The 20,605-nt window shown below is 38.1% G+C and overlaps 1 protein-coding gene across 4 annotated transcripts in view; it reads left to right on the plus strand.

Annotated features, from left to right (window-relative positions):
• The window catches only part of LOC134495175 (charged multivesicular body protein 3), a 34,393-nt gene extending 17,032 nt beyond the window's left edge, over positions 1 to 17,361 (plus strand). For 2 of the 4 annotated variants that reach the window (XM_063300401.1, XM_063300400.1), the window contains exon 5: positions 2,210 to 4,218. In XM_063300401.1, coding sequence (XP_063156471.1) covers positions 2,210 to 3,740 — 1,531 coding nt within the window. In that variant the 3' untranslated portion in view covers positions 3,741 to 4,218. Of the gene's footprint in view, positions 1 to 2,209; positions 4,219 to 8,869; positions 8,971 to 10,010; positions 10,072 to 10,947; positions 11,128 to 13,547; positions 13,670 to 13,990; positions 14,106 to 16,875 lie in introns of those variants that run through there. The other 2 variants (XM_063300402.1, XM_063300403.1) reach the window with 2 other exon arrangements.
• The last annotated feature ends 3,244 nt before the right edge of the window (positions 17,362 to 20,605 follow it).

A 20,605-nucleotide genomic window follows, 5' to 3' on the forward strand; every position in this document is an offset into this window, starting at 1 on the left:
TAGCCCAGCTAGAAGAAAAATTAGTGGGGGAAAGACTGTTTGGTGATAAGTAATAGACATCCACACTTTACATTTACAATTGTAAGATTTTGGAAAATAAATTTCTCCAGGTTGCAATATTCATTTGCATATGAATCAAGCAACGTACCATTTATCTTTGAAACTATTCTGTGGTTCAAAATATTGACTGAGCAACTTGGCTCTCAACAAGGATTCTGAATTTTTCCACAGCAAAATCCTTAGTAAGGATTGTTCCTGGCATAATCATCTGTGGATTCCAGACATCATGAAGAGGTGCCAGGATTAAAGGCATGAGCTTCCAAGAGATTGTGGAAGAAATCCAAAATAGCAGGAAGGGATGACAGGGATCCTTGTTATCTCTTTATGCTATTGGTGGAAATATGCAGAGTTTCTAGATTTTGGAATGGTCTCAGAGAGGGGAAGAGTTATTTTTCAGTTGGAGGAAAAATAGTTTATATTATCAATGCCAATTCTGAATTGCAAAAAGCAGATCATCTATCAGCATGCCGCTAATTCAGTTCAGCTTTAATCAACTCTTATAAAAAAATAAACACTACTTCATCACTGCTCATAGACCATCATTCCCACACTCAGCCTTCTTTGTTCAGCCGATCCACTCTCTTTAATGCATTCTCCCCTGAAAAGCTTTGAGGGTACAATTTCACCTGCAATTCATGCTTCTTCCAATGCATAACATATTTTCTGTGCTCTTCCAAAAAGCTGCTCTCATCCCAGTCATGGCTCATACCATTCCTTCAGTGTCTCTATTCATACTCTTCTACAACTGAGTAGCTCAGGAGCTGATTGATTATATTCACCTTCAGTTTCTTTTCAGGAGTCTGTTTACCAAAGTATCCTTTCTTCATTCAAAAATCTGTCTCTTGGCTTTGATGCCTTCTGCTTCCTTCCCTTCCTCCATTAGTTACTTTGCTGCATCCTTAAATGGCACTACACTTCACTGAAACCATATCTTCCAGTGTCCCTCTCTCTCACTGTGCACCTTTCCTTTCCTCTTCTCTTCCACTCCTGTTGTCTTTGTCAGCTCCCTGCAATATTGTCTTAATGTTATCCTCTTCTAAATCCTTGTTGCCATCTCTTCTACTGTTACTTCTCTTGCCATCTCTTTTTTTTTTATCTCCAAGCCATTTTCAGATCTGCTTTACTGTATTCAACCACGCTATTCCCAATAATATTTTGAACCACAGTTTAACCAATCCACCTTTCCTAGTAATCGTTTCTTTCAATGCCATCCTCCAAAGCTACCTCGACTTTGCTGCAGCTCCATCACTGTGCCACAGGTCATGCCCCAAAGTGCAGCCCAGGTTGTCCTTTCATGCCTTAAAAACTAATATGAAATAGAAAGCTGGCAAGAACCTGTTTTCAGAACCAGAACTTGGTTTCTGAACTTGTGATATATTTCATTTTTAAAGCACCTCTAATAAAATAACTTTGTTTTTGAAAATAGGCATTTGCCAAGCTGCCATGGACGACAGTTCTACTCCTTCCCATTTCATAGCAGAACGACTCACTACTCAAATCAAGTGAATTCAGGAATTCTGAGATCAGAACTTTTGTGCGGTTTTCTCTAGTTTTGTTGAAATGACTACTAATGGGGGGCTGCTTATACAGTATTAGACATGTTAAATCTACAGATTAATCTAGATCAGTGTTTCTCAACCTTGGCAACTTTAAGATGAGTGCCAGTTTGGTCTAGTGGTTAAGGCAACAGGCTAGAAACTGGGAGACCGGGAGTTCTAGTCCCGCCTTAGGCACGTAAGCCAGCTGGGTGACCTTGGGCCAATCACTCTCTCTCGGCCCAACCCACCTCACAGGGTTGTTGTGGGGAAAATAGGAGGAGGAAGGAGTATTAGGTATGTTCCCCTGATGGGAGGAGATGGGCAGGGACAAATTGAATTTAAAAAAAAATGTTCGCCACATTGAGTTATTTATAAAAATAATAAAGGCAGGATAGAAAATAAATAAAAATTTAAAAATAAAAATAAATGTGTGGACTTCAACTCCCGGAATCCCATGTTGGCTGGGGAATTCTGGAAGTTGAAGTCCACACATCTTAAAGTTGCCAAGGTTGAGAAACACTGATCTAGATTATTCACTACCATTAGTCTATAAGGAGTGCGGCAGCATTTTTTAAAGTACTGTTTAGTTTAACTGAATGTTTTCTTTGTAGATACTGCAGAAGAAGAGGTTGGGTAAGGTCTACGTTAATTATGTCAGTTCCACAAACAAGTACATCCAAAGGGAAAGTGATGCTTAAAGAATATAGTGGACGTAAAATTGAAACGGAGCATATTTTCAAATGGATCACAGCCCATGCTGCTTCTCGAATCAAAACAATCTTCAAATCAGAGCACTTGAAAGAAGAATGGAATAAAAGTTACCAGTACAGGGTGAAAATATACTTGTTTGCTACATTAGACCAGCCTCCAGCTTTCTTCTCTGCGCTAAGTGTAAAATTTACTGGCAGAGTTGAGTTTATTTTTGTGAATGTAGAAAACTGGGACAACAAGAGTCACATCACAGAAATGGGCATTCATAAGACCCCATCTTACATCCTTAGAACTCCTGAAGGTATTTACAGATATGGGAATAATACTGGTGAATTTATATCCCTTCACGCTATGGACTCCTTCTTGCGCTCCTTACAACCTGAAGTTAATGATTTATTTGTCTTAAGTTTAGTCTTAGTTAATTTGATGGCTTGGATGGACTTATTTATCACCCAAGGTGCTACTATAAAGCGCTTCGTTGTTCTTATAAGCACTTTAGGGACATATAATTCTCTCTTAATCATTTCTTGGCTCCCAGTTCTGGGGTTTTTGCAATTACCTTATTTAGATAGTTTCTACGAATATAGTTTAAAACTGTTCCGTTATTCTAATACAACGACCCTCGCTTCATGGGTAAGAGCTGACTGGATGTTCTACTCATCACACCCTGCCTTGTTTCTCAGCACTTATCTGGGACATGGTTTATTGATTGATTATTTTGAGAAAAAAAGACGACATAATAACAGTGATGAAGTAAATGCCAATAACTTAGAGTGGCTGTCAAGCCTTTGGGACTGGTATACTAGTTATCTATTCCATCCAATCACATCCTTTCAGCATTTCCCCTTTGAATCTGATTGGGATGAAGACCCAGATCTCTTTCTTGATCGCTTAGCTTTCCCTGATTTGTGGCTTCACCCTCTGATACCAACTGATTATATCAAAAACTTACCTATGTGGCGATTTAAAAGTTTTGATGGACATTCAGAAGAGGAAATGATGGAACTCTCCCAAAGTGAAAATGACTCAGATAGTGAATGCAAAGATGTTCCAAATAAAGAGTTATTTGAGGATGAGCGAAGAACCCTTCTAAATCCTTGTGAAGGAGAAGTTTGCTGCAGTGCTGAGACCTGTTCATGTGCCAAAGCCAAGTCATATGGATCAAACAGCACTGGAGAAGACTTGGAGCCTGATTGGTCAGCTTGGCCTGCTAGCATGTTGCACTGTACCGAATGTGTTGTATGTCTAGAGAATTTCATAAATGGGTGTCTGTTAATGGGCTTACCGTGTGGCCATGTCTTTCACCAGAATTGCATTGTGATGTGGCTAGTAGGGGGGCGACATTGCTGCCCTGTCTGTAGATGGGCATCTTACAAGAAAAAGAAGCCATATGTACACCATCAGCTTTTATCAAATCACAGCCTGTCTTAACTGTATATTAATAATGTCCTTTGTAATCTTCTTACATATTTACTGCTTGCCATTTAAATGTTAGTCACAAACAGACCGTGTGGTTTGAAGTTTTAGTTTAAACGTTAGTGCAGTGAAGTAAAATAAACATGATGCTAATGTTGATGACAGAATCATTTGGTTGCCTTGTATGTTGAAATAATGAATATGTCTTTGTACAATTACAGCTTTCCTTTACCACATTTGGAAATTTAAATTAATATTTGTTTTTTTGTTTGCATTCTCTGCAAGCACAAAAAAATCAGATGTTTGTCAACAAAAGTATACTTCTGCAAATGTTTAACATAATAGGATTTGGGTGAACATGGAAATTTTAACAAAAATAATTGTTTTAATGTTTCTTTTAGAGTTTGTTCAGCACACCTCTGTTGAATAATGTATTGTTTGTGAGTATACCTTTAAAAACAAATTCATGAAAATAAATTATTTTAAAAAAGTAGTAAGTTGTAATATTAATCATTTTTAACATTTTTGTGCCTGTATTTTTTCTCTCTCCATTTGAAAAATTGCTGTTTATATACTATCCTTTCTGCAAAATAAAAATAAAAAATGGAACTCCACTTCTCAGACAAAACCTTCAGTCTACTAGCCATTTCCAAATCTGTCTCTCTTCCTTATATTATTCTTTAAAGTGTCATGTTCATCTCATGGTACTTTATGTATATCAAATAAAGCTTGTTCAACCATTTTTATTTAATCTTTTACCGTAAGTTAACTCCTGAAAAATGGAGAGTCAGATAAGCAAATCTCTTGCCATAATTGATAGAAATTAAGTGGTTGTTCAGAATTCACCTATATGTCTCATTTCTGGCATTTTCTTCCCCAGCAGGATCACCTGGCATCAGACTTGACACATATTGCCTGCCAGATGAAAGCTTTATCCCTGTGCTGACATTTGTATTTTATGTTTGTGTTTTATTGTTCATACCTGGCTGGTTTTATTCTTATAGTTGAAAATCAACAAAACAAGACTTTAAAGTTAGTTTAAATTTAAAGCAAAGAGACTGATCACAAGAGATTTTTTATCATGGAAAGAAATACTGGGTTCACAGACTGAGGCCATAGTTTGCTTAAGCGTGGATTATTGAATGAATAAATTCATTTACTTATTTTCTATCCCGTCTTTATTATTTTTATAAATAACTCAAGGCGCCCAACATAGCTAATGCTAACAAGCCACGTTTCCTTTTGAAAGACTTGTGAAATAATAGGAAAGCAGAGGAACAAGGAGGCAGAGTAAGACAAGACCACCTTCCAGTGGAAAAATTAACTGCCCTTAAGTTATGCAGAGGTGCAACACTGCAAAATAAATAAGGGAGAAGTGGGGAAAAAATTACTCATCTTCTAATATTGTTACTATTGTGGGATTGCAAAGGTTTAAAACTGAGGTGTTTCTGAACTCTTTCAAAATGTTCCAATTAGTGCAAACTACAGTACAGATTCAGGTTGCAAGGTGCAATGGCTAGAAGAAAGTGTTTTGTGACATCACTGTAGTATAGCTCATTTTGAATATTGAAAAAAGGTGAAAGGTCCCCTGTGCAAGCACCAAGTCGTGTCTGACCTTTTGGAGGTCATTTTGAATATAACATGTTGGAAATCAATGAAAACTGAGTTACTGGCTGCAGATGCAAAACATACTAAGCTGAAAAGCTGTGTTTTCATTGCCTTATGCATTTTAACCAAGATTTGTGTGGTTTACTGTGCCATCTGAAGACAAAATCACCACCATATATAACTTGTTCTACCAGAAATTTTGGTTTATGCTGGATCAATGCCCTCTAGTACTTCACAGTTGAGTGTGGTCAATTTGATTGGATGGGAATCTGGTGGTCCAGACAGCTCTGCCCTGTTCCATATGGCATCTGGGTGGTAAAGAATAAAAATACAGACGTCAAGAGGGAGAAATGGTGGACTGAAGATGGCTCTGCAAAAAGCAAGCCAACAACCACAGCGAAGAATGAAGAGCTGACAAGTAGACTGGCTCTCTGAACCTCTCCAGGTAAAGGAGAGGACCAGAGATTGCTGACAAGTACTCCAGACAGTTGCTTCTCATGAGGAGACCATACGACAGAGGTCTCTGGAGGGTTTTGAGCACTAGGAGACAAGGGAATAGCCGCCTTGCTCAAACCACAGTCAGCACCTTTAAAAGGACACTAAGTTCACATACTTCCTTTTTAAATCACTTTTGGAAATTCCTTGTTAACTACTTTTCAGCTATTAGAAACCATTGGAATGACAAGTCTGAAAAACACTGGTGAGTCTGCCTTCAATCCTTAATGAAAGAAAATTTTAACTATAAGCTTAAGAATTTAATTTTTTTAAAATAAACAGCAAAAGGTTGATCAACACTTTGATTTTAGAAAGCTACAAATAGACTAAGGGTCCAGATAAATTTGAAATAAGATTTTAGAATTAGTTATAAAGAATCCTTCCCATGGGAAAATGCTTTTGTTTTTATTTTTTTTTAAAAACTTAAGACTTAAAGAATTGGACACTAGAGGGAACTAAAGATTACAATTAAAGGAGAAGAACACATAAACTTGACTAATAGTTACAGAATGGCACAAAATATTCTAACACGAAATACTGAAGGATACCTTTGAAAAAATGGAGTCAGAAGTTGATATTAATATCAACAGTGACATCTGCTTCTATGGATAGACTGTGTCTAAAAGATGTTATGGAAGAGGAACAAGTTTTACCTGACAAGACAGAGACTGAGTTGAAAGTGAATTAACAAATGACAGGCTACAAGAACGACGTGGAAAAAGATGTTACACTGGACATACAAAATAAACTGCCTGAAGTTTTAATAATTAAAAGGGGCATACAAAGAATAAACCAAGAGAGTGACCTGGATAATTTTTATATTACAAAAGAGACTTGTTAAAGCTTTGAAGAATCTCATGAGAAGGGACAAAGAAGAAATGAAATCAAGTTCTGTGACATTATTTGAATGGACTAAAGATCAAGACTTCTAAATGTAAAAGAAGGAATGTAAAGTTGGTTTATTTGATCAAGGTTAAAATAGATACGTTGGTATTTTTGGTAACCCTTAATGGACTTTTGCTGACACCAGGACTAAAATGATGAGGCTTTATGGAATTGTTTATAGATAAAAGATGGGATATGAAGAAGAGATCATTTGTTGTAATTTAAGAGAAGGTGAAAAGTTACTAAAATTGTTTATACTTGTTGTGATGAAGGTTGGGTATCACTTCTTTATATATTTATTTTCCTTTTCTGTACTATATTCTTATTTTTCTTTCTTTTCTTTTTTTCTTTCTATTCTTTAGGTCTTTTCTATTGTTTTTCTTTTCCCTTTGCACCTTTTACTACTTCTATTTTTCTTTTTTAGTTTGTATTAGTTTTTACTATTGTAATTATAATCTTTAATAAAATTACTTGAAAAAATTAATAAAAATACAATTCTTCATTATTGCTGTAGTATATCTCTAACACTTCCTATTGTTTTTGGTATCAATTTTATTTTAAAATGATTGTTTTTACATTGCCCATTCAGACCTTATTTCTTGTAAATATATTTGGGTTAATTTATTTTTTTTTAAGTTACCATACAGGTTGAGGGAGCATGAGGCTACAAAACTGAATGCTGGATTTGTCCTGAGTGAGCTTGGATACCATTATATATAGCTAATGTTCTCATAACATACTTCGTCATGGTTTACTGGAAAAAAAACATAATTCACCGGCTCACATAAGATGCTAAGCCATAGCGCTGCCTTCATCTAGTCCCCAGCCCATACCTGAGTTTTTTTTTTTAATCGGTTCAATCCTGTCAGATTCTTGGAGACTGCCTGGACAAGTCCCTACAGTTTTCTTGGTAAGCTTTTTCAGAAATGGTTTGCCATTGCCTCCTTCCTAGGGCTGAGAGAGAGTGACTGGCCCAAGGACTCACTGGAACTCATGGCCTCCCGGTTTCTAGCCTGATGCCTTAACCACTACACCAAACTGAAATACACTTATGTTGAATGTTTTTTCTTATCCTGACACATTTTTGGCCATGGATTTTGGCCACTGACTTATTTGATTGGGGAGGGGGTGCATTTATCAAAGAAAAGTTTTATATGTGCATACATGACACCACCATTTGGCACCATTGTGTGGCAACCAATTTTACCCAATTTTAGTTTTCTGCAAGCTCAAGGATTTGCATGTAAGAGAGCCATGAGGAACAGCCCAGAGCCCATTATGCCTCACTATGTTTAGTGAACCCAATCACGATTATCTGCACTCTGAGGTACCAAGGAAGAGGGGCCGACCAAGGGCAAGGTGGATGGATGATATTCTAGAGGTGACGGACTCGTCCCTGGGGGAGCTGGGGGTGTTGACGACTGACAGGAAGCTCTGGCGTGGGCTGGTCCATGAAGTCACGAAGAGTCGGAAGCGACTAAACGAATAAACAACAAAACAAAAAATCAGTGTTATCAGACCTGGCTTGCAAAGCTCCAAATGATCAACAGATAGCAACAACGAGCTACGGAAGAACTTTTTTGCTGCCGTCTACCGGTCGTTGTTAGGATTTCTTAAGAACTGAAACCCCAGCCAGCCTAAATCCTTCCCCTTAAACTGCAGCATTATCTCATCTCATTGGCTATGTTCGTACCACACTCTGAACCACCGCCTGGCCAACCAATATAACTTAGCACGTCCGTGTAGTTTATGGTTCAGTGTGCCACGTGTACTCAAAAACTGAGTTAACTGAATTGAGTAGTCATGCTTATTGCAGGTAAGTGGAACATGAGCACAATGCCGCTGAAAAGCTATCCAAAATGAGCTTGATACATTTTCACACGTTTACCCCATACAGCAATGTGGATACAGTATAAATTTCAATATTCACGGCAATTTTTGCAGTTTGGAAGACTAACAAGGGTTTTCTCTGAGCAAAACATTTGTCTTACTCCCGCTTTTTTTCCAGAAGGGGGCTATCCTGTTATTGCTAAAATTAAAACCCGTCTTTCTCCTAGTTTTCTATCTGTATTTGAGGACCGAAGCATCGCTATCGGGGACCATCGGTCTACACTTTCCTCTCTCTATGGTTTACTCGACTTCCTGGTTCCCCGGGAGAAAGAGCTGCCGGGACCGGAAGCAGGAAGAGTCGAGTTAGGACTGTTGGAGGGAGATGGGCTTGTTTGGGAAGACCCCAGAAAAGCCGCCCAAAGAACTGGTAATGGTCGTTGGGAGAGAGGCTCAGGGGACCAAGGGCGGGAGTGGATGGGCCAGAATCTGGAGGGTGGGCAACCAGACCAGGCGAGGGGATCTGTCTGGTTGTGATTGCCGCTGCCGGGCGATTCAAGACCGACGCGTCGCCTGTTTCAGTTGTGCGAAGCAGAGAGCGGCGCCCTTCTGAATAAGGGCAGTCAAGTCATTTCCCCGCGTGAGCCTTAGTGAAGTTGGACAGGAAGGGGCGACTGTCGGTGTACACCCTCCCACGGCGTAGCTCTTGTGTGCTTATTAAAGAACAACTTGGAAGCGGGATTGTTCACATAATTTACTGAAAATAAACTTCTCACTTCCGTATGCTTCTGCAGGTCGGGAGCGTAAGATATGACTCGTATCCCCTGTTTGGTAAGGTGGTTCAGACTAGTGATTATGTGCAGAGCTAGGCCCATACAACACTCTATGCTGTAATATGGCTGATTTTGGTTTATTGTGGTTTATGGAATCCAGCAAATTTTGACTTAGTGTGATGCCCCAAATTATTATTCTGCCTCATATATTCTTGGAATAGATGTGTAAAGCATAATCCTTCTAATCTGATAAGCAGATGCAAATGACTAAGCTACACACACAGAGAGCTCCATTTCAAAATTGTATGGTTATTTATGCGAATATGCATCCCTTTCTTACTCTGTTTGAAAGTACTTGCAATATCAAAACAGGATGTAGATATCTCAGACAACAACCTTTCAGTATTTGTGACCTCAGAGCCAAAATTAGATCCCACAGAGACTGTTGCTGGATATCATCACAGTAGTCTTGTCTGGGGAGAAAAAGCTTTATTGTGGCCTTCTCTAAAGTCATCTCCCTCCAGACTTTTGCCCTGTAATTCCCATCATCCCTGGAATGATTGAAATAAAACATTGGGAAAGGCCAAGGTTGGTGATGGTTGCTTGACTGGAAAAGGTCCCCTAAACGACATGTCAAGTTTCATTAATTTTGAGCTCAATCTCTTAAATTTATTTCTGATATTTATATCTTCTTCAGGTCAATGAGTGGTCACTGAAAATACGGAAAGAAATGAGGGTGATCGACAGGCAAATTAGAGGTCTGTATTCCCACACTTTTTCTCTGAAAGAATGAAAATTGAGTTAATAAACTATTTCTAATTTGATTAGTGTTATAAAATTTTTGCTCACAGTTCTGCCATAAGTAGCTAACTTTAGGTTGTTTGTTGTGAGTTCAGCTTCCACATGTTTGGGTCCTAGAGCAGTTAAATTATTTTTCACAGCTGCATTTTTTCATATTCTTCCCTGATTCCAGTGCAGCCTGGAACCCAACCTGCACTCAAGTGATTCAGGTAAATTCCTAAGTAGCCCTGACTGTACCCCTTATTAGATTCTTCAAAACATACAGTATATTAGATATTGGTGGCCAATAAATTCTTCCAAAATAAGTTGAAATATGTGTCAACATATTCTTGGAAAATATTTCTGGAAAAATTCAGGATTAGACTTTACAGCTGGACAGTAAGATCTAAGAGTCAGTGAGGGATGGTGGTTAAGATTGGACTAGGACTTGGGAGACCCAGTTTCAAGCCTACCTTTAGCTATATAAAGTCATTCTATTTCAGCCCAAGTACTTCACAGGTTTATTATTATGAGGATAAAATAAAGAGAAATTCCCATGTAAGCTATCTTGAGCTCTTGGAGAAAAGAGGGAATATATCTCTACATTGCTAGCTATGCTAACAAGCATTGCTACTAAAATTCCACTTCATATACTTAGAAGATTGAAGAGGACGATTGGGGAGGGGGAAGAACACATGGAGGAAAGGATGCTCAACTTAATGGTAGATCTTGCTGACAAAAAATCTCACTTGTTTTTCCCAGGCTTATGTGATGTCAGGAAATATTCCTCTTAAAAATTCTGAAATAAAACCATTGCTTTTAAATCCTGCTTATATTTTTTCCCTCAAATTCAGATATTCAGAGAGAAGAGGAAAAGGTAAAAAGATCAGTTAAAGATGCTGCAAAAAAGGGGCAAAAAGATGTTTGTGTTGTCCTGGCCAAGGAAATGATCCGTTCACGGAAGGCTGTGAGTAAACTGTACGCTTCCAAAGCCCACATGAATTCAGTCTTGATGGGGATGAAGAACCAGCTAGGTAAGGTTATTGTTGGCCAATAACCAGGCCCTCTCTTAATAGACATTAACAGAATTATTAGTAAAATACATTAATTAAAATGTAATAGGCAGCTTAATGCACGCACTCACAAAACCCAATAATACAGTGTTTTGAATGAGAAATCTTTCAACTAATCTGTGTACACATGTACTGTCCTGCATCTTAAGATCTCACTTTACTGCTTCTATGTTATTAACTGGATTTCTGAAAGGGGACAGACACACTTAAAGTGTACTATTCAGTCTCAAGTTATCTATCTGAAATACAGTGGTGTGATGCTGCAGTATTATCTCTCTCCTGTCTAATATGATCAAATAAAATAATGCTTCTGGAAGAAGCCTTTGACTTCATTTAAGGAACAAAGAATAAAGATCATGGATTACCATATGAAAAGAATGAAAATAATTTGATACAATGTAAGGACTAATAAATTCAGAGCACTGATCTTTCTTTCTGTTGGGCAGGAAGGAAATTGAATAGTATTTTTTTAAATAAAAAATTATAGAGTGAAGAATTTCTCCATTTGCAAGTTATCCATGTTCTCCTTTTAAAAAGATATTTTTCCAAAAGTGTTTTAATGTTGGTTTGTCATACTGAAATTCAGAAGGGGTTTGTTTTCTGCTAATTTGGGATGTGCATTTTGTCCTCATGGAATTATACAAATTGGAAAGTTGGGGAAATTAGACTGAGGAGCAATCAGAAAGACAGGACTTCTAGTCCATAATGTGGCATATATTTATTTAATAAATTTCTATATCACTTCCCATAAAAAAAAATTGAAGCAGTTTACAATTAAAAATCACCTTTATAATTCAAAACAATAGGTTAAAACAATTAAACACATTTTATACAATAGTCAGAAAATGCAAAATAAAATTACAAGATAAAAGTCAATAACATAACAAAACGTAAAAACAGCAATTAAGTTAAAAGTCACAACAAGGTTAACACATTATTGAAATGCATGGGTGGATAAAAATGTCTTTATCGCTGAAAAGACAGGAAGGATGGTGCCAAGCATATCATTAGCGAGAGCATTCTAATGTTGGGGGTTTCACTGAAAAGGCCCACTCCCAGGTAACCACTTGCTGCACCTCAGCATGGGTGAGCATTTGGAGCGGACCCATGAAGTTAAGTTTAGGCTGCTCATAGGAACATAATGGGAAGAGGTATTCTTTCAAATACTGTAGCCCCAAGCCACGAAGGGCATTAAGTGCAGCACCTTGAATTGGGCCTGGAAATGTACTGGAAGCCAGTAAAGATTATAAAGATCTGGTATGATGAATTTATATTGCCCTGTTGAGGCAGTACTCTTATCCATTTTGTGCTAACTAGAATTTCCCAAACCATCTTCAAAGGGTGCCAAACATAGAACACATTCCAGTAATCTAATGGATAAGTTACCAGGGTATAGATTACTGTAGTTAGGCTATTGTTGTTCAAGAAACTAAGGAAGTCTTAGTAATAATGAATTTGGTCAATCATGTGAGCTACCAAGGGTTCTGTATCATTTCTAGCTGGGCCAGATCTCAAAAGACCCCAAATCACTTGGAGAAACTCCTCTGGGTGACACTGAGAAGATGAGTGGTGGAAGAAAAGCAAAATGTTTTCCCATCTCCATTGCTACCACAAAGTAGGCTCGGTAATGAGCTTTTACTAGTATTTGATCAAATGTGAGATGATTTTCCTCCACCTGCATTCTTGTTGTCCCCCAACGTGCTTCATAGCCCTCAGCTGAGGTATGTACCAGAGACCTGAGTGCACTCGGCATGTGGGAGAGGAGGTTCAGGAACAGCCTAATTAACGTCCTCAAGCAGTCGAGTCTCAAAAAATAGAGTCAATTTGGGTTTGAAAAGTTTGATGTTTATGAAGAAAAGTACTATTTTCTGGCAAAAGTGGTCATTCTAGATTGCAAAATAGCATTTAGTGTTTCTGGAAATTATAAATTCTACTTCTTGCTTAAAAAGTCATCTGCTGATATGGTAAATAATGTTAACATTGCTCATTTATTGATGGTTGACTATATTAGTTGTGAATGACGTTGGTTTGAACATTACTGAAAGGGCAAAATAATAAACCAAGTTTAGCACTTTACAGTTGTGTATTATTGTCTTTATGGGATGTAATTATTTTACCTTGATTTTATAATTTAAAATGTGACAGAACAATTGGAAAAAGGCTGGAACTCTAGAGATATAATGTTTATATTAAGTCTTGTGGGCTTTTATAAAGTTAAGCTGTGAGGAAAAAGATGAGCATCTTGTAATCTTGAATATCCTCACTTCCCTCTGAATTAAATAGGAAGCTTTAACTGGTGGCCGGGAACGACCTCAGTGCCAAAGATGGTCTTCCACTGATCTCAGCTTGATTTAAAAGCCTTCCATGCCTTCTCTTGGCAGCTGTCCTGAGAGTAGCTGGCTCCCTGCAAAAGAGCTCAGAAGTCATGAAAGCCATGCAAAACTTAGTAAAAATCCCTGAAATTCAGGCTACAATGAGAGAGCTGTCCAAAGAAATGATGAAGGTAAGATTAAAAGTTCATTAAGGTATAATTGATATATCATTTAGATATTTAAAATGTAACCAACTGTGAGAGATGCAAATGGATTTAGATTATGGCCTCTGTTTCTGTGTGTCTCCTGATTTCCTGGTCTCACCTGCCCCTTTCCTTTGTACATTTAAGATCAGCTCAGAGCAATCCTTGCCATACATTCCAGTCCAATGATTTGGTGAAGTTAGCTTGGTGTAATTTGTTAGATCTTTTTAAGCTCTAATTGGGAGGATTAGTTTCTAATTATATTACTGCATATATAATGTTATAATCTAATTTCTGCACATTCTTTAGGCAGGTATCATAGAAGACATGCTAGAGGACACTTTTGAAAGTATGGAAGACCAAGAAGAAATGGAAGAGGAAGCAGAGATGGAGATTGACAAAATTTTGTTTGAAATTACAGCTGGTAAGTGGGGGTGTATATGTCCATATAGCATTACTATGAATCACATTTTATTAATGGCTATATAGATCTTTTTTCTTTGCTGTGCCTATTCTTTGATTAATTTAAAAACTCATTTTTGGTCTTGTTAGCTGAACTAAATAAATACTAGTGCCTGTATGATTTAAAATGTCCTCTGCTTGTGTTGATTTGAATCATTCTCTTAGCATTTTTGTTCTACAGTCATTTTTTATTTGCACTAATTTATTCTATTTCTCACATACATGGTGATTGTGTGGATGCCAGAAACTGTTTTGTGAGGGAAGGGGCTGGCATCACTGTTCACTGACTGCCAATTATGTGTAGTGGCGGTAGTAATCTTTTCAGGCCAGAGGTGCCTGGGTACCCCTCCTCTGAAATCTCACCAGGCTTCTTTGCTCTCATGCTGAGTTTTCTCTAATCTCGTGTGGGAAAACCAAAATGTTGTGAAAATTCTCATGAAATTTGGCAATCTGATGGTGAGATTGCCAAAATTACATAACACTGAGATTTTAGCTTTTTAAAATTAGAAACAGATCTAGATTAGAAAAGTAAATATCCAGCTCGAACTTCATTTTGGCCTAAGATTATGTTCTAGCATAAATTTATCCCCTGCAGAAATTTCACACTTTATTGATAGGCTGTAGTAAATTCAGTAATAAAAAATAAGCAGGAAAATATATTCCAAACAACACGTTTTTATTAAAACAGTACAACAAATAAAAACAGCAGGAAAAACAACAGCTTAAATGAACTGAGCCATTACAATGGGAATCATACATTATCTAGATCAGTGATGGTGAACTTTTTGGACTTGGCATGTCAAAAATTCAGAAAATGCCTACCTTGACTGCTGGCGTATCACTGCCCTGAACAACAATAACGAAAAGCTTTGTGCAAAGCCAGCAAAAGCACACACCTTCACTCAAAGGTGTTCCTTCACACCGCTTTGCACCAAGGCTTGCCCCTTCATGCGAATTGCAGGCGGCTTCTCAAGGAACTGGCTTTGCATGAAGGGGATGATGATGATGATGATTGGTGAGCTGGGGCAGTGGAGGAGGACAGCAGGGGTCTTGGAGGTGGTGAGGGCAACTGCGGCTGGGACTGGGCTGGGGCAGCTTCCTGGAGAAGCCGGCTTTGCACGATTATTGTCCCTTCACACAAAGCTGGTTTCTCCAGGAAGTCACCGCAGCCCAGTCCCAGCCACAGTCGCCCTTGCAACCTCCGAGAATCCTGATGCCCTGCCTCCACTGCCCCTGCTCACCTATTATTATTATTATTATTATTATTATTATTATTGACCCTTTGCACAAAGCCTGTTCCAAATTGCAAGCAGCTTCTGCAGGAACCAGCTTTGTGCAAGAGGGAGCAAGAAGATGGCAAGGTTAGCTAGGGTGGCTGGGACTGGGCTGGGGCGGCTGTGGCTTCCTGGGGCGGGCAGTTGTTGGGTGTTGGTGAACTCTGGTGGGTCACCCAAAACGTCATGGCATGTCACCTTTGACACAGGTGTCACAAGTTCACCCTCACTGACCTAGATCAGTGTTTCTCAACTGTGGCAACTTTTAAGATTTGTGGACTTCAACTCCTATTCTGGGAGTTGAAGTCTACACGTCTTAAAGTTGCCACGGTTGAGAAACACTGATCTAGAGGCTTCTCTAAACTAGGTGTTCTGGAAAGAAGTATTTTACAATTTGAAACATGGAGGTTATATACAATGTCCTATACAAGCAAGATACATAGAAAATAACTCTCATTTCATCTTGATAGCCTGAGCTGCATGAATCATACGGTTTTTAATGTTGCTAAGTATTTTTAAGCAAGCAAAGTTATTTTTCTAGATTTTCTTGGCAATGAAGCATTTTCCTTGTGAAACTTCTTTGTTTCCTACTTGCTTACAGTCTCAGTCTAGCTCTGTCATGGTTTTCAGATGTTCTTCTTTTCTGCCGTTATAATTTTGTCTTAATAATGGTTGGTTCTCACATGATCAGTCTTTACTACTGTTTGTTGGGGTATGAGGTGCCTCTTTAGGGAGCCAGTGGCCATTTTTCCCCCTACTATTTAATTTTTCTGGGCTTCTTTGCTCAAATGCTCCTGCCATCTTTGCACCATTTGGTTATTTGGACAGCTGGGCCCATCCCAAGATACCTTTAAAATTTAATTTTGGAGAGTCATAGGCAGTGTTTTTAGGATTAATTGATTAATTTGAAAACATGCCTCTCAAGTGCCAGTATCATTCTCAACTCCCAAGACTATATCATGTGGAAAGAGTTGCTGCTTAATGGCAGACTGTGTTCAAAAGATGAAAACTGGAGAATTGAGTTGTACCCAGCAACAAATTGTATTCATATAATAAGGGGGAAATGGCCACTTTCAGTAAAACAGATAGTTCTAACAGTCTGTTGGTTGTGAGGTTTGCATTAGGTTCAGGCAGATTTTTGCCTGCCTGCCTGCCTGCATGATTTTAGCTATTGAGGCCCCTAAAGTTCCCTAGGTTGTTTTGCCTGAACATATGAGGGCCCGACTTTCCTTGGGCTGCTGGTACCTCCCCAAATGTACTTCCTGCAGTGGAGAACAATGCTTTCATTGAAACTGGCCCATTAACAGGATGGGGCAGATCCTGCCCCGTGAAGAATATTGGTAGTATACAATACTAGATTGAAAACCTGCACTACACTGGAAGGGTTGTAAGTTGACTCTTGAATATTTCAGTGTTTCTTTTTGTTGCTCAGCTGCTTGCTTTGATTTACCTCTGCAGGAGCCTTGGGCAAAGCACCTAGTAAAGTTACAGATGCCCTTCCAGAGCAGGAGCCTGAAGGGGCCACAGCAGCTGTTGTAGATGATGAAGAGGAAGACATTGAAGCCATGCAGTCAAGGTTAGCTACCCTTCGTAGCTAAAAGGGGAGCAGCTGCACAGCTGGGTTCATTTCTCCATAGGCACTTCAGCCATGCCTTTATAATGTAAATCTTCATACAGAGGTCTTTCCTGTATATATTCTTATATTTTTTTGTGGGCTTGCCTTCAGAAATATTTTTAACCCTTTTTTGCCATATCAATGTGCATCAGGTCAAAACATCTCTGGCACAATAGAGAGGACATAGTATATTGTCAAACAAAATAAAACATGTATGATTTACATATGGTTTCCTCAAAAGCATTTTTCTGGGCTGCATATACCACAGTAGCATTATATAGATTTTTGAAACACTAACTGGATTTTAATAAACAGCTTTTAACGCTTTACTGTGGTCTCTGGTGAGAGTAATAAAAGTATAGTGATAGTTCATTACAAACAAACAATACAAAGGTTGCATTTCTAGGAAAAAGTTCCTTTTCTAAAAAGAACGAACTGCCTAGGCTTGCAGGACCCAACATGGTACCCAGGAACACCAGTGTGCCCACAGATACTTTTCTTTGCACCTGCCAGAGTTCTTGGCCCAATTAACATTTTACATGTTTATATCAAGCTATTAGAATGGAATCATTTAATGTTTTTATTTTAAAATGTAGTCTGGCACACTCCAAACTAAGCATTATCTGTATTTCTAAGCATATCTGTGGATCCATAAGCTTTCTTAGAAGTAAAAATGATGTGTGGCTGCCCTTGCTGGTCATTGACCATATTTACTACTAAACAAAAATGGGTGGCTTTCAGGAGTGTCTTGCATGAGGAGGGTCTAGAACAGGGGTCCCCAAACTCTTCAGTTCATTTGCCCCTTCATAAAGTTTCAGATTATTCATTGGCTCCCAAACATTTATTATATGAAAATAATTTAATAAATACTACTTTAACTAATAGTATTATGAATAATAACAACAACAGCATCAACCCCTTGGATAGTCCCATCAACCCTTGGAGGTCAATATTGACCACTTGGAGAACCCTGGTCTAGAAGAACTAACAGATGCAGGTAACTGGTTGTGCACTCCAAGACAGCCATTTTGCAAGAGTGGCAACCCCATGTTCTCAGTTCCCACCAGTAGTGAAAACTTGGACCTGGTCACTGGGAAGGACTTTGTTGTCTGGATTAACACATTGCCTTATGCCATGTGGTATTTGTTTAGGTTTAATTGTGCATATTATATGAATTTAGTCAGTAGGGAAGGACTTATTTTGTAGCCAGAAGCTGCAGTTCAGTTTTTAAAATGGTTCTGAGATACAGGGGGGTAGTCAATGGGGTAGTGATATTATTAGTGGGCAGGGGCAACATTTTTGGCCCTATAATAATGAGTGGTTCCAGGAAGGGTGTGCAGTGGAAAATAAGTGTATTAAGCATAACATGGATTAAGCACACTTAGTTTTATTCCCACAAAAAGCAAAAATTGTATTTTCAAAAAGGTGGTAATGTGATCTTAGCTTCAGAGGCTGCAAAAATGGGCTATAATAAACCATGGTTAAACAAGTATTGTGTTGTATGAATCCAGTCTGTCTCAGATTGCAGTCCACAGGTGTACCAGGGCTGAAGGAGCTACACTGGGAAATACAGGAGTGTGAAAAGCACACCCATAAGGTCCAGGCTGCAGCTCTCTGACAGAAAAGAGTGGTGGATTTTCCATATACATAACATCCAAAAGTGATATGCTGAAGGAATTCAGAGGTCCTCCTTATTCAAACTTCCTTTTAACTTTTAAAATAATTTTACTTTGCAAGCTAGTAAAAAAAATACAAATGCATGCAACAGCATTGAAGAGTCTACACAGCCACAAAATTAATAGGTATAGCAGTTGTAAAAAACAAGGGGCGGCTTTAACTTAAACAGAACAGCTTTAAAATATGTTGACATATTGCTCAAAAATCTTCCTCTACCCTTTGTCAGAAAGAAGACTGATTCAAATGGTGACACAAAACACAACACTCCAGTGTGACAAATCAGGTATAGGTTTTTCCTTCCAGAGGAAAAATAATAATTATTTTAGCCAACAGCAATGTTCAAAAAGATCCACAACTCTTGATCTTTGGATAGATTCCCAATGCTGGGGATATAGCCAAGAAGAACATAGGCACAACTGATCCAGACAGTCCTGTTAACAATCCTGTTGATAACAGCCCAAGTGAAACAACAATAGAACCAAGGGGTGTTCAACTGATTGAATGTTTCTACTTCTCAACAGCAGGGTAGCCAACCCCTGTGAAATATTCTCTGAGAGCCAGTATACAAAATAAGTTTTTCATGTTATTAACTTCATTTTAATATCACAGAAATCCAATTTCAGTTGTTTAATGTCGTCATGCATTGATTTACCACAGTGTGACATTCAGCTTGTTATTCCAAAAGTCACAAAAATAACTAACTTCATCATTTTGCCCATTTTTAACAATTGCAATCATTGATGTTATTGGGTGTTCCAATTCTTCAATCCATTAGAAACAAATTTCCTAAATGTTGGCTTTAAAATTATTCTTCAGTTTTTAATGCAAAAAGGATGTGGGTTTAATTTCAAGCATCAAGTCCATCAAGTATATTAACACCTTGGGTTTCCCAGATGCAACCGAAGCATCTGGTCTGTATTGAGAGTTAAAACATACTTGAGTATATTGCCACGGTTGTGAACTAGGAAGACAAAATTCCACTTGAAGTCTCAAAAAAATCTTTAATTGTAAGTAATTGATTTATGTATTCCAGATTCCACCTACAGCTTCCAACAGAACATTTTACCCCCTATTTTTAGGGTAGAATTTTTCCATAGTTAAATATTCATGAACCTCAACATCAAAATCCAGTCTGTGACTCAACAAGGCCCAAACATGTCTGGCTGTCCATTAACCTGGGAATGAAATACCCTTTCTACCACCTACTATATTGACCCTAGCAACTGCCAGGATGTTAATGGAAATACCTAAAACTTTCAAACAGAGCCCACAAAGGTTGGATGGTAAATGCTCATTCCACACAGATGTACAGTAATTGATAAAATGTAAGCCCAATGATATTTTTGAAAATCTGGTAAGTTAAAACCACCATCCTCCATTGATGATCTCAATTTAGCTAATGAAATCCTAGGTGGCCTGTTTTCCCATATAAATTTCCTCAATAACTCATTTATCTGAAGAAAATACTTATTTTGGATTAACACTGGACTAACTCTGAATACATAGAATCTTGGTGTGATGTTCATTTTAATAACATTAATTTTACCCCACCAACTTAATGAGATTTTGATGTATCTAATATATTATTATCTAAGGCAACATTGTCCCTGAAGCTTTATTTATTTAATAAAATAAAAAAATAAATTAGAAATATTTAGAAATATTTTTAGGAATATGGTTTGCCTCCTCCTTAAGAAGCCATTGCTGGACCCCACTAAACTGGACAATTTTCATCCAGTAGCTAACCTCCCCTTTTCGGGGAAGATGATTGAGAAAGTTGTTGCACAGCAGCTTCAGAGGACTTTGGATGAAGCGGATTATCTGGATCCTTTTCAGTCAGGATTCAGATCAGAGTATGGAACAGAAACAGCACTGGTTGTGCTTTTGGATGATCTC

Source organism: Candoia aspera, chromosome 4 (genome assembly GCF_035149785.1).
Source record: "Candoia aspera isolate rCanAsp1 chromosome 4, rCanAsp1.hap2, whole genome shotgun sequence".
Classification (NCBI taxonomy): Eukaryota; Metazoa; Chordata; class Lepidosauria; order Squamata; family Boidae; genus Candoia; species Candoia aspera.